Here is a 13,112-nt window from a genome sequence, read left to right as displayed (position 1 = left end):
TTCTGCCCCAGGTTAAGCAAAATATGTAAAAACAGAAAAATGCATAAAAGAGAAAATAAAAAATAAATAAAAAAGTGACCGTAATTCAGTAAAATATTCAGAAGTTGTTCACTGCAGCTACCATATTTCATCCGTGGTATATTCCTAGCCTATGAAAGCTTCAATATAGACATTTGACATTTGTAGGAGTTTAGGTGGGGGGCAAACACTTCCAAAATCACCACCGTACATGGAGGGAGGGTTACAATGCTAGCACACCGAATGGTATTATGATCCAAGACAGAAGCATGGCTGTTTAATAATCTACATAATACTGTGTAGGCATAGCTTTTCCTGATCTTCAATTATCTTATGGCTTAATTTAATAACAAGAGACTTGCTTTCTGTGTATGACTATATGTATCTATAATCCTAGAATACAGCAATGCGAATGAATGGCCTGAATTAAATAGATGTAAAAAAACACACAAACAAAACGATTAAAATGACAAGTGTGAGGTAAACCTCGACCCTTATTAGTCAGCCTATAAAGGTGTACACAGGAATCCGTCGTTGAAACGTTGAAACAGACGACCACAAAAAAAAACCACATCTGTTCACAAATACTATGTATAAAAATCTAGTCTCCTCCATCTTCAGATTTAATCCTCGTTGTCTCCATAGCTGAAGTATGAAAAGTGGCTCGGTGCCATTGCACACCTCTTAAAAACATGATGAGAGACAGCACAATCGAGGCAAATTTAAGGTTTCAGAGCAGAACTGGCCGATGCATTATTTTATACGGTCAATCATTTGACAGTGGAGCGGGCAGTCCTGCGGGACAGGGATTATATTGTTTTATGAATATTAATCCATGCTTGGGCAGGGGGATGGCAGCCTACGTTTGTATATTATGGGGACAGGGGTAGTCACCTACACACAGAGCACCTCAACAGTTGTGTGTTCTAGAAGGAACGGTGTTCAAATGGTTCGTCTACAGGCAAACACAAAATGGCTGCCTTCTCTCTGATGTCACCAGGTCCTAGTGAAATCGATAAACTGCTGTCTCACGAATATTGCTTGAAAACGTAAATGGCTTCCTCCACTGGATCCTAATCGCCATATGTGGCTGTTTCATATTAAAACTAGACACTGATTTTGTGCCTAGTTCGAAAAAAAAAATATTGGTTCAGTCTACAAAATGGCTGCTCTGTGTATGGGCAACACTTGCACTTTAACTTCACAACACACACATATATATATGAGCCAATCACTCCAGAAGCTGCTGCAGCTTGTGAATACTCACTGCTCTGAGAGGAACTTTTGGGCTTGCCAATATATTTAAGAATGGGATTTCGTTTCTTGTCATCTGCCGATTCCCGGTCCTTATCCTTTTTCGCACTGCTGTTCTGTGAAGAAAGAAAGGCCTGGGGTCAACAAATTCAACATTTACATGTTCAGAGAATAACAAAGTAGAATCCATTCAAGTAATGTTATGGAAATAGCAACAAATGTGTTTTTTTGCTTACTTACCTGTGCCTGAGCATTTAGAAGTAATCCTAAATTATTATAATTTTTTTGTTTTTACGTGTCTTCAACATAATGTATGTATAACGTGCACCTGTCACCACAGTGGAGGTAGCCATTTTGTGGGAGGAGCCTTTATTAGAAAGAGGGTATACAAGAACCCAGTTACGTGACAGAGGCACTTCCTGACCAGCTATTCACGAGGTACAAGACCTTCGATAATTGAGCCAAAATGGCTGCTTCCGCTGCATGCAGCCAACTGGTTCAGTTTAAAAAGGAGATTGTCCGCCACGGTCACCTCGCTTGCTGCCATGTGATTGGCCGGTGCTCTCAGCACAAGACAAGCCCTTATGTATTTCCTGGATCGGTATTTGGGATCTTCAGTTTCTTTGCTATGAGAATATTCCTGGACCCGGTAAGAACTTCCTAGTCAACTCACCTTTTTAGCCTTGGGGAAGAACTGCAGCCACTTGTCTTTGTCGGGGATACTCTGAGACTTCTCCGAGACGCTGGCGGGACGAAATTCTCGGGAGCTAATTCCAGCATGATTCATATACGTACTTAGTGCAAAAGCCATAGGGGAACTGGAGGAAGGAAGAAGAGAGAAGGAAGGAAAAACTGAGTCGCTGCTAAAGAGATCATAATCCTCTTCAAATCACTGAAATTAAAATGTAGTCACCATCCCAATAACCTTTTTAAGGCTGTGAGTGCAAGGAGAGAATACATCTTAACAATGACAGATATAAGATGTCTGGATGAGGCAGGACACAACACAGTTTTATAGATCCTCACATAAATACAGCTCATACACGGTGGTTTATAGCAGTAATGCTCAACCAGTAGCAGCTGGGACCCATTGTTCTGGAAACCCAAAGAGATGGTTCCCAATATAATGTATTACATATGTTTGTGACATCAGTTGAGGAGCCAACCAAAAGGTTGAATACCTCTGGTCTAGTGTATATAACCATTTATTGTATGTAAGTTTAACTACAAAACATAGGAGACTTTTTCCCTTCCCCAGTCTCTCTATTTATATACTTATTCTGTCTGTGGCACACACAAGCTTTCTTATTGGATGGGAACTTTGTCACAGTGAAATATTATATGTATATAATAGTATAATATAGAATTAGAATGTATATATAGAAGCACTTGCCTTCAAGCCCAGTGGATCTGCTTTTGTATAGGAAGCCAAAAGCTGGCCACACATTGTGTGACATGGTTGGCCAGTTTGATTATTTCTAAACAAATCTCTCAACCATTTTCTCAAGTGTAGCCATCTAAATTGCCCTTGTACACAATCAACACGTGACCCAATTAAGTATGGTGATTGACCCCACTCCAATGAAGCGTGTGTATGTTTTGCACTGAGATCTGGTCGTTCTGTCCGACACCTGAACAACTGGATTAGCGCCATCTGAGCATCCGATATTTGTGGATGAATCGCGGACTTATCTGGATGTCCAATGGTGGTGTGGATCACCCATGTGGCAACATGAATTGGTACCGCAAGATAGAGCATTACAAAGAAACTCCCAGTGAGGTATATACAATAGTACAAATTCATATATAGGGACCTTTCTAATTGTATATTATATATATAATATGTTCCAGTCCGGGACATAAAGGGGTTAATTAAACACCATAAAACAAATTTGTTTTATGAGTCTAAGATGTGACAAGTTGTATATACATTTCAACTATAGTTTACTGGAAACGGAGCGAGGGTTAAACAAAGATTTGTGGGGCCTGGAATCCTCCCAAGTACAGTACCTTATACATAAACAGCAGTAGCCCCGGCCTACGCATTCCACCGCAATACACAACATTCCGTAACGCGTGCACATCTGTGTTAATGTCACAGCAGATAATCACCTCTATAAAACAGCTACTGGTTCATCCATCATGTAGGACATGCGGACGCAGCCATTTTCAGTGCTGCATAAATATCTCCGAGAATGCAATCTAGCAATTGGCTAGGAACTGATGACATCACCAAGGAACACCGTACACACACAGTAACAGCCAACCAGATCATCCGATCTGTCGGATCTAAGCTCTATCTGCACAGAAAGGCCCCGGCCTACATTATAACGCTCGGTCAATTTGGCTAAACGTGGCGAATGAGATCTGTCGGCAGCTTACAATTTTGATTGGTTAGATCTCTCTCAAGTCACTCACCTTCTCTCTTCTTCATACTTTGACCTGAGAAAGAGAAACGTAAAAATAATAAATAAAATGAATTTCCAGCCATTTCAAAATAATTTAAGAGAAGAGGTTGTGGTGCGTTAAATATACATCTATGTATACTGTAGCCTCTCACAGCTTATGCAATGATGAAATTGTTTTCTGCTCCAAGAGGACATAAATATAATGAGACCCAACTCACAGTATCTCCCCCAGCTGCGCGATCTGCTTGGCAGCCACCTGACGTTCCCTCTGTGGGTCGACGTTGAGGCACAGCAGGTCGTTCTCTCCGTACAGACTGCCCAAGCCCATGGTCCGTTTTGTCCTGAGAGAGATGGAGAGAGGATCACACCAGGTCACACCACAAAACGTACAAAGCACAACAGTAAAGCGTACGTTCGTAAAACAGCCAGGGGTCGGATTCCCGCTAAGGCAATCACAGGCAAGTTCCACTTGCCGCCGTACAACCAGCACGAACGGCAAACAACCAAGGTCAGGTTGCGTCATTCCTAAACCGGCGAGGATGTGAGGGTTGTCTAAACGTCTTTCCACGTCTACCTGCGTCTCCTGAAGTACGATAATCAATAACCAACCTCTTTGTTCCACGTTTCTACTAGCAAAACATTTTAATTGCATGTTGCAGCAGTCTCTCTATTAAGGCCCTCAAAATGAGTATTTTAGCCGTGGGAGAGGGGTGTTGACACACACTTGGCCACTTTCAAGAGGAGAAAGGAGTGTGCGCGCTGTGGGACCGCTACAGCCATCAAGGACTCACTGGATTTAGCAAGCTGCCTATTGGTGGAAAGTACAATTTATTTTTCCTTCTATTAATTACACCTAAAACTACATTCTTCACTTTGGCTGGTGTTCTAAATAAAATTTCCTAATTCACCAACACGCTCCCTGCTTTGTAGCATTCAACGGCCGCGTTTTCTCTACCGGGAAAATAAACGCGACTGTCCTTAATTTCTACAGCGCAGAAGAACGGTTTGTGGAGTTTCGGATTCTGTAAAATGTAGAAATATTACCTGTAATCCTGAATCTGCTCCTGTATCTCTGGCAGCATGGCTTCCTGCGCTTCGCTGAAGGCGGTGCGGATATCTTCAGGGCCGCGCAGGCGGGAGTCTGTGAGGGACAAACAGCAAAGTTCAGCGGGTGGAGGATTCCATACAGGGAATGTTTATCTTTTATAATCCAGTGTATTGTCAACACGTTTTCTTTTTAAACCTGGGCTGACTATTAAATACCTTTAACTCGGCTTTAAAGTATACGGCTACATCGCTACAGACTTTTTGGGAGTGTATTAATACAAATATACGCGATTCATTCGCTGGGAGCCAGTGACATCACTCAGGCACTTCAAGGTGAAGGCGGATATTTTACGGACTGAATAAATATTCACATACAGCTTATCAATTCACTAGGAACCCGCGGCATCACTCAATCACAACCATTAGGCTTCTTTAAAGTATTACTAGACTTTATCCATCAAATTCATTAAAGGGACTTATATATTCCGGAGAATAGACCAAGTACATCCCCAGACCTAAACCATTATGTTCAATAGTTATCGCTCTGCAATGCCATGTCAGTGATTAACCACTGGGTGGCACTGTTTTATTAGGGTGTATAGAAGCTAAATCTGCAGACAAACAAGGGCAGGTATAAATATAACAGGAATATTTGGAAATATTAGGATCCCTGCTCAGAATCACTTCTGACTGTAAAAAGAAAGAAAGGAGGGGGGAAAAAGCATGTTTGCCTACCTATTTCACTCAGTAGGTTCTCGGGAATTTTGACTCTCAACGGCTGAAAAACAGAACAGATCACTGGTTGTGCAGACAGTAGTACATATTAGAGTTTTGCAAGTCACAGCGAAGCAAGGAGCCTCAGACCTAGAGATCAAGTTTCAGGACAACACAAGTGGCTGATTTTTAAAGAGAGTTTTTCCACAGTCGGGCAACCTAAAGTTTTAAAAACGGCAAATTCTTGCATCACGGGCTGCAATATCACAGCTGACAATGGGCAATTTTCCTCATATTGCAGCCTGTGCCCGATGTGGCTCAGTGGTTAGCACTTCTGCCTCACAGCACTGGGGTCATGAGTTCAATTCCCGACCATGGCCTTATCTGTGAGGAGTTTGCATGTTCTCCCCGTGTTTGCGTGGGTTTCCTCCGGGTGCTCCGGTTTCCTCCCACACACCAAAAACATACTAGTAGGTTAACTGGCTACTATTAAATTGCCCTTAGTCTGTGTGTGTGTGTGTGTGTGTGTGTGTGTGTGTGTGTGTGTGTGTGTGTGTGTGTGTGTTAGGGAATTTAGACTGTAAGCTCCAATGGGGGCAGGGACTGATGTGAATGAGTTCTCTGTACAGCGCTGCGGAATTAGTGGCGCTATATAAATAAATAAATGATGATGATGACGGCCCCAATGCACAATAATAACCAGATCAAAATCAAAGGTTTTATGGAAACATACAATTGACAAATGTGAGCTAAGGTTCAGCATAGATTTAAAGGGCAACTAGAGCTAAAGAAAATCATCAAGTAGGAAAAGTTAACAGATTTAAATATGTCAAACGTGTTTCCCTTTCCCCCCGTCAGGTACATTTATGGACACTAGTCAACAGGTAACTGCAAAAAAGTGCTATAATCAACAGCAACCAATCAGATTCTAGCTGTCATTTTTCTAGTAGAACACAGGAATTTGAAAGTAAGCGTGTGATTGGTTATTAGGGAAGACATTTTGTTACCTGTGCACCAGTCATGTTCACAGCGAATTTTGGTCTATTTTCTGTATAGGACTTTATCTTAGATAAATAGCTTTCTGACCTCTACGAGTATATGTCAAATAAAATTCAAAGCTCTTTTCAATGCAGCGACTTGGAAATCAAGGTTAAGCCTTGAAAGAAATACTAAACGCAGAAACTAAAAAAATAAAAAAGTTTGAAAGAGCATATCTATAGATTGTAAGCTTGCGAGCAAGGTCCTCTTACCTCTCTGTCTGTATGTATTACCCAGTATTGTTTTATTATTGTGTTTGTTCCCAATTGTAAAGCGCTACGGAATTTGCTAAAGCTATATAAACGATGATGATGATCTATGCATAATTATAGCAGACAGCACCACCGCAGGCTTGGAGGAGGTACTGCAACCCAGTAAAAACCTTTGCAAGGTCACCAACAACTTAATGCAGAATATAGCACAGTGCTCTTATACTCACTAAACGGCCCTAAAAAATAAAAAGACGCATTTTTCCGCTTAGCGACAGGTTGGTGAATTGGTTATAAGAAGGCAACACGAGTTTAAAGGGCAAAGAAACCTTTAAATTTACATATATTCACATATGGCTGAAGCTCTATAGTGAAAAAGAAAAACTTCAAATTTAGTTTCATTACAGTGCAACAATATTTTTAAACAGCAAAACAAAACGAAATATAGAGGATGTGTATTAAAAGTGTTACTTTTGCTGCGTCTCACTGCTGATTATTATAATACATTTTAAATATGTCTGATCTAAAACTATTTATTTCAAAATCCAGTCTGTTTTGTGTGCGTCTTATATTTGCAGAATACAGAATGTTTTACAATATTTAAATTCAAAATGTATTCTTTTGTATCACTCTATGTGAATGACCACTGTAGAAGTTATAAAGTTATCTCCTCTTGATAAATTTATAATTTCCAGAAGGATAGTGGATTATTATAACTCACAGCGTATGAACAGGTTCCAAAACATCGGATTCTGAGGTTTAATAATAAAACCTTCCGGCTTTCGTTTTGGTATATTATCCTTCACGCTTAATTCACATTACCTATTACATGCAACTGAGCTGGTGTATAGAACTTGAATGAACAGAATCTCCCGTTCTTATTCAAGCTTCATCTAGTTGTAAATTTAAGGCACTGGGTTCCCTGAACCTACTAAATCTGCATTAGATAATTATTTTGACATGTGGACTGTGATCTGAAAAGTGAGCACAAGGTGAACGTCGACACGCGTTTCGCTGCTGCCGCTTTCTTGATGGCTAACGGCTGAAGTGTTTGGAGTAATACGACAAAAAGCTCAAATGATAAAGCACAGCATGTCAGTTATGTTTGCCAAGACAGGATTTGCTATATATTTATGTTCAATAATGGTTCAAACCGCTGAAGCCCACTATGAGTAGAAAAGAAGGGCAGAGGGTAGAGAGTGAGATTGCCATGTTAACTCACAGCAGTTTTATCCAAGAAGATGTTCCAGACGTCCTTTCCCAACGTGCAGGCGTCTCGGGCACTCAGTTGCTGGCAGACCTCGGCGCACAGGTAGAACAGCTGTAATCAGATGAAACAGAGGAAGGGTACATCAACAACAGAGATGGTCATACCACCCAATCCTGCAGTGCTTCCTCATAGCTCATCACTCATACAGGACTCCCATGCTGACAATACGTGTTCACAGCCCGCATCCCGCTAAAATAATGTCATTACACCACGTCCTCCATATTTAAAGGACATTCATAATGTATATGAGTGTTCCTGGGAATAGCCGGTTGACCCGCCATGATCAAGAAACCCAAGTAGATGTAAAAATGTCTAAACTACGCTCCTATTTTTTTAATTTACTTAGTCACATCTAAAATACAAATACTCACCTTTACTTTGCACCTGAATTGTTACGTCTGACAACTGAGCACCACATATAAAACAGGTCATCAGACATCCGCTTACACCAATTCTAAACAGGATTTTATTTTCCGTAGAGGCGGCAGTGAATGAGTAGACTGCAGCCAAGTCTACGTACTGGCGTAGTTTCAGAAACAGATTTGTATTGATAATGTGAGCAGATGGGCAGCACAGTGGCTCAGTGGTTAGCACTTCTGCCTCACAGCACTGGGGCCATGGCCTTATCTGTGTGGAGTTTGTATGTTCTCCCTGTGTTTGTGTGGGTTTCCTCCGGGTGCTCCGGTTTCCTCCCACACTCCAAAAACATACTGGTAGGTTAATTGGCTGCTATCAAAATTGACCCTAGTCTCTCTCTCTCTCTCTCTCTCTCTCTCTCTCTGTTTGTCTATATTAGGGAATTTAGACTGTAAGCTCCAATGGGGCAGGGACTGATGTGAGTGAGTTCTCTGTACAGCGCTGCGGAATCAGTGGCGCTATATAAATAAATGATGATGATATTTACTCTGGAATTCTTCACTACTGATCACCACAAAATGTCAAATGGGGGAAAAAAATAAATCCAAATAAAATGTGAAAAATACAGACCGGGTTGAAGACATTTTAAAAGTCTCTTGTATACAAAGAGTAAAAATATGGTACCACGGTACAGTACAGTGTGTTAAACAACTCGCATGAAGGGGCAGAGAGACAACAGACAATAATGCTAAACATGCAGCAGATTTAATAATTACTAACAGCTCTTTAAACACAAAACAATAGACTAATAAGCATTTCCGAGAAACATCACATTCCAGCTGCGGTAACCGGTTTAATTAAACCAATTTGTTTTTCAACGCTTTCAGATTATTACAGTATATAATGGATGTAATTCTTCATATCCCGCCTATATAGAAACTGCACATTACGACTTGTGTTTACACGATGTAATGCTCACGATAAGGTCATATTGTATATGAATAGACAAATACACAGTACCACTTCCTTTTCTGTAGGCAACGCTCAGTACCTGTCCTTATTTTGTATGTATACAAATGCACAGTGCCACTTCTAATGTTCTATACGAATGAATCGGAAAGTGTGCCCTCGCTTTTGTGTTTTTATAGCCATACATTTACTATCCTTATATATGGAGAACAAGTGTAGCTTACAACATCTTTAGTTCTGTACTAGCACACGGCTTGTTGTACGGACAGTGTCTTGGACGGGATACAACGCCAAGTATCGCTAACAGTTTTAATACTCAGACACTTGGATTAGACTTACCAGCGGATTTGGATCAGCTTGGGAAAATATGTATCGCAGGAAGACTCCCATATGGGCCGGACGAGCCTTTAATTTCTCCAAGTCTTGGAACAAACCATCACACTGTAAGAGGAGGGGGGATAATAAACATGAACTGAAATGTTTCTTGGTCCTAATCAGCCACACAGTTTCAAAAACAAACTTTGGGGTAAATTAATCAAGCCGCTATTTTCCGGTGGGTTTGAAAAGTGGAGATGTTGCAACCAATCAGATTCTAGTTGTCATTTATTTAGTGTATTCTACAAAATGATAACTAGAAACTGATTGGTTGCTACAGGCAACATCTCCACTTTTCAAACCTGCCAGAAACTCGCAGCTTGATAAATGTACCCCTATGTATTAGCTTATCTTCCGTTATAGTGCAGGGTTTGGGCATTTCCCTCTAGCACGGACAGGGTGGAATTCAAACATAAGTGTTGCGCAAATCGCACTTCTGGTTAACCACACACCCCACGATTCCAGCACTCGGCACTAAAACTGATCAAAAGGATTGTGGCCCAATTGACCACCCATATCGGAAAAGGTCTGGCCGAAACTTCTCAAAATTTTTTAAAAAAGGACAGCATAGTGCAAGAGCACTCGTTGCCTATATTTAGAGCCTATTGTGTGGGCTGAATCGCGATTCATGTACATGGCTATCTGCAATGTGTTGGCTTTTTAGTTGTGAGCGCTAGTTACGCGTCATAAACCTCATGCAGTTTGTCCCAGCAATAAGCCCCGCCCTTTCCCACTAATCCCGCCCTCTTTTCATGCCAAGTCACAAGGGGGACCATGGATTATAACACATCTTGGGCCGCTTGTACTACAGGTCCAGCTCCCTACAGAGAGCCACTATTTTTTTGAAAAGTTTAGTTTACACAAGTGTCATAAACTCCCCTAAGTGCGGAAAAGCTGCATACGGTGTACAGAGGAGACGGAGGTGGTCTTGCTGTCAGTAATGGGACACAGAATTCCTACATCGTTGGGAAGACCTCACACATGGTAAGGACTAGGGCAGTGTTGGCTAACCTGTGACACTCCAGATGTTGTGAAACTGCAAGTCCGAGCATACCCTTCCAGCAATAAGCTGCTATATATTGGCAGAGCATGCTGGGACTTGTAGTTTCACAACACCTGGAGTGTCACAGGTTAGCCAACACTGGACTAGAGTAATGCCCAAGAACTGGAAGAGAATAACGGAACACAAACAAGCTCATCACCTCCGTTATATCATAGCCATGGTCATAATCCTCCTCCGGTCCTATGATTGGAGGTCTGGCGCTATCTACCTAAAGAGACAAAGTATTGTTAGTTCCCACTGTCCCGATGCCTGAATTCACCAATTATATTGCAAATCGTTAAAACACAAATAAATAATACAGAAGTTGTGGGTTTTTGCTGCAAAGTTGTATACGACTGTGTGTGTTTGTGTTGTAGTATCTCCATGTTTACCATACTCACACCCTGTAGCCTTCTCGTGGCTGCTGGGAACAAGGACCAGAGCTCAAACAGCAGCAGTGTGCATTATGTTCCCAGAAGGCAGGGAATAAAGTTTGTTTAAAAAAAAAAATAAAAAAATATTTTGCTCTGCAGTCCTCCCAGGCTGGACAATGGAGGGGAGGAGCCAGGAAACTTCAGCTAAGTTATTATATAGTGTGCGTTATAATGCATAGATTGTAATATGTAGCTTACAGAGAAAAACATGGGGTATTTTTCTCTGTAACATGTAGCCGTCACCTTCCTGTCGGCTTGAATCAGTCTGCATATTCTCCTCTGATCGCTCTCATTAGCCAGCCATGTTCATCCCACAGGACAGCCGCTCACTGGATGTTTTCTGTTTTGTGCACCATCCTCTGTAAGCTTTTATAATTCGTGCTTCTGCGTGCTGTTTGGTATTGTGGAGGGGGATTTGGGATATGGAGACGGAGAGCCTAATTGTACAGACCGGACTACACTGGCCAAGTTGTATGAGGGTGCCAACAAATTATATTACACTATATGAGGGTGCCAACAAATGATATGAGGTGAGCACTTAAAAGGGGACCCCTGAAAAGTAGTGCGGGGTACCAATGTCCTGAATCCCACTTTGGTGCCGAACTCGCATATCTGCACACTATATTATAAGGTTCCTCTCTAAATTTGGAACAAAACAATTCCCAGGAATTAGTGTATACTTCTTTTCTCTCTTTGCAGCCAGTATGTACGAGAGATCATTTAAAGTGAATATTCAACACAAAATGCAGATAAGACAGTAAAACAAGCCACAATTTCCCCACCTCCAACCCCACAGATCTCCGTACCTGCTCTGTTCCTGGAATTACCGCGGTATCGGAGCCATGCCGCCGATGCTGGAAGATTTTGGTAGAGATGACTGGAGAGGTATGAGAGCTGTCAAGGCCCAGGTCAGACAAGACAGAGTTCCGATTCATGGAATACTGAGGGGAAAGAGGAAACCTTGTTGATAAACGGCGGCTTGCGGATTTAAGGGTGGCTGGGCTTCACTTGAAAGCGCAAAAGTAACCCAATAATTCCAGAAACGATATTTTAAATGGAATTTGACTGCAAATAAAAAAAAAAGAATACAATCCACCTCCGATAACACAGAGTTTGACAGTTCTCCTCACCTCACTAAGAGACGGGATCCGTTCCGTGCCGGAGTCTAAACCGCTGTCGCCGTCTTGCGAGTCCAGAGACAGTCGGCCTAGAGAGAGCAGATTGTTACACCTCAGGATGTGCCTGGAGATATGGGCTACGGTAGAATAACAGATGTAGAAGTAAAAGAATTCCATGTGGAAGGCTCGCGCTTGTTAGTGATAAACACAGACACAAATGTTTACATTACATTAACCGCACAAACTTGTAGCTCTTCTTTTGCAATGTTTGCAATCTATTAATATTTGTACTTCTAATTTTCAGACTATTATTTTACTAACCTTACAAAATTTCTAGGGGCAACTGTCCTGTTCATACTCAGACCAAAGTGATGTACCCCGTTTTGCTTTATTTCTTAGTAGAACTTATGAACATCTTCCTGCAAGATCGTATCTGTCTAATCTCCGTATCTGTACCTCTTCCTATCTATCTCCAGACCGGGAGGGTCTGAATTACCCGATGGTCATGCTGTACATAACACTGCTGGACTACTCTGTTCCCAAGGTAGACCCACTCTCGGACTTACCTTCCACAACTTTATAGACTATGGAGCTGCAGTCGCTGTAGGAACGCAGTATATCCTGAAAAACAGACCGAAAACGTTTAGACATTGAAGAAAGATGTTAAAAAGTCATCAGTCCGACAAGCCGGAAATCCTTCCTGATGCATAAACAAAAACGCTCACATCTGGGAGATATTCAATTCTAAAAGGCCTTTAAAATATTCCACAGTCCATCATAATTTACAATATAATAAACTAATGTGCTGCACAAAGGTTGTCGACCAAACTCTTATATGTGAATTCTGTTGGTAGCACAT

General features: G+C 41.5%; 1 protein-coding gene across 1 annotated transcript in view; it reads right to left on the bottom strand.

Moving 5' to 3' along the window:
• ARHGEF11 (Rho guanine nucleotide exchange factor 11) overlaps nt 1–13,112 on the bottom strand; it is a 107,250-nt gene that overhangs the window by 26,381 nt on the left and 67,757 nt on the right. Inside the window, 12 exon segments of the mRNA XM_075192181.1 lie at nt 1,282–1,388; nt 1,946–2,090; nt 3,691–3,714; nt 3,899–4,021; nt 4,725–4,821; nt 5,463–5,505; nt 7,911–8,009; nt 9,624–9,725; nt 10,862–10,930; nt 11,942–12,076; nt 12,266–12,342; nt 12,820–12,874. Coding sequence (XP_075048282.1) covers nt 1,282–1,388; nt 1,946–2,090; nt 3,691–3,714; nt 3,899–4,021; nt 4,725–4,821; nt 5,463–5,505; nt 7,911–8,009; nt 9,624–9,725; nt 10,862–10,930; nt 11,942–12,076; nt 12,266–12,342; nt 12,820–12,874 — 1,076 coding nt within the window.

This window comes from Mixophyes fleayi, chromosome 12 (assembly GCF_038048845.1).
Source record: "Mixophyes fleayi isolate aMixFle1 chromosome 12, aMixFle1.hap1, whole genome shotgun sequence".
Lineage (NCBI taxonomy): Eukaryota > Metazoa > Chordata > Amphibia > Anura > Limnodynastidae > Mixophyes > Mixophyes fleayi.
Note: the sequence above shows the minus strand (reverse complement) of the source record. Positions and strands in the feature narration are given on the sequence as shown.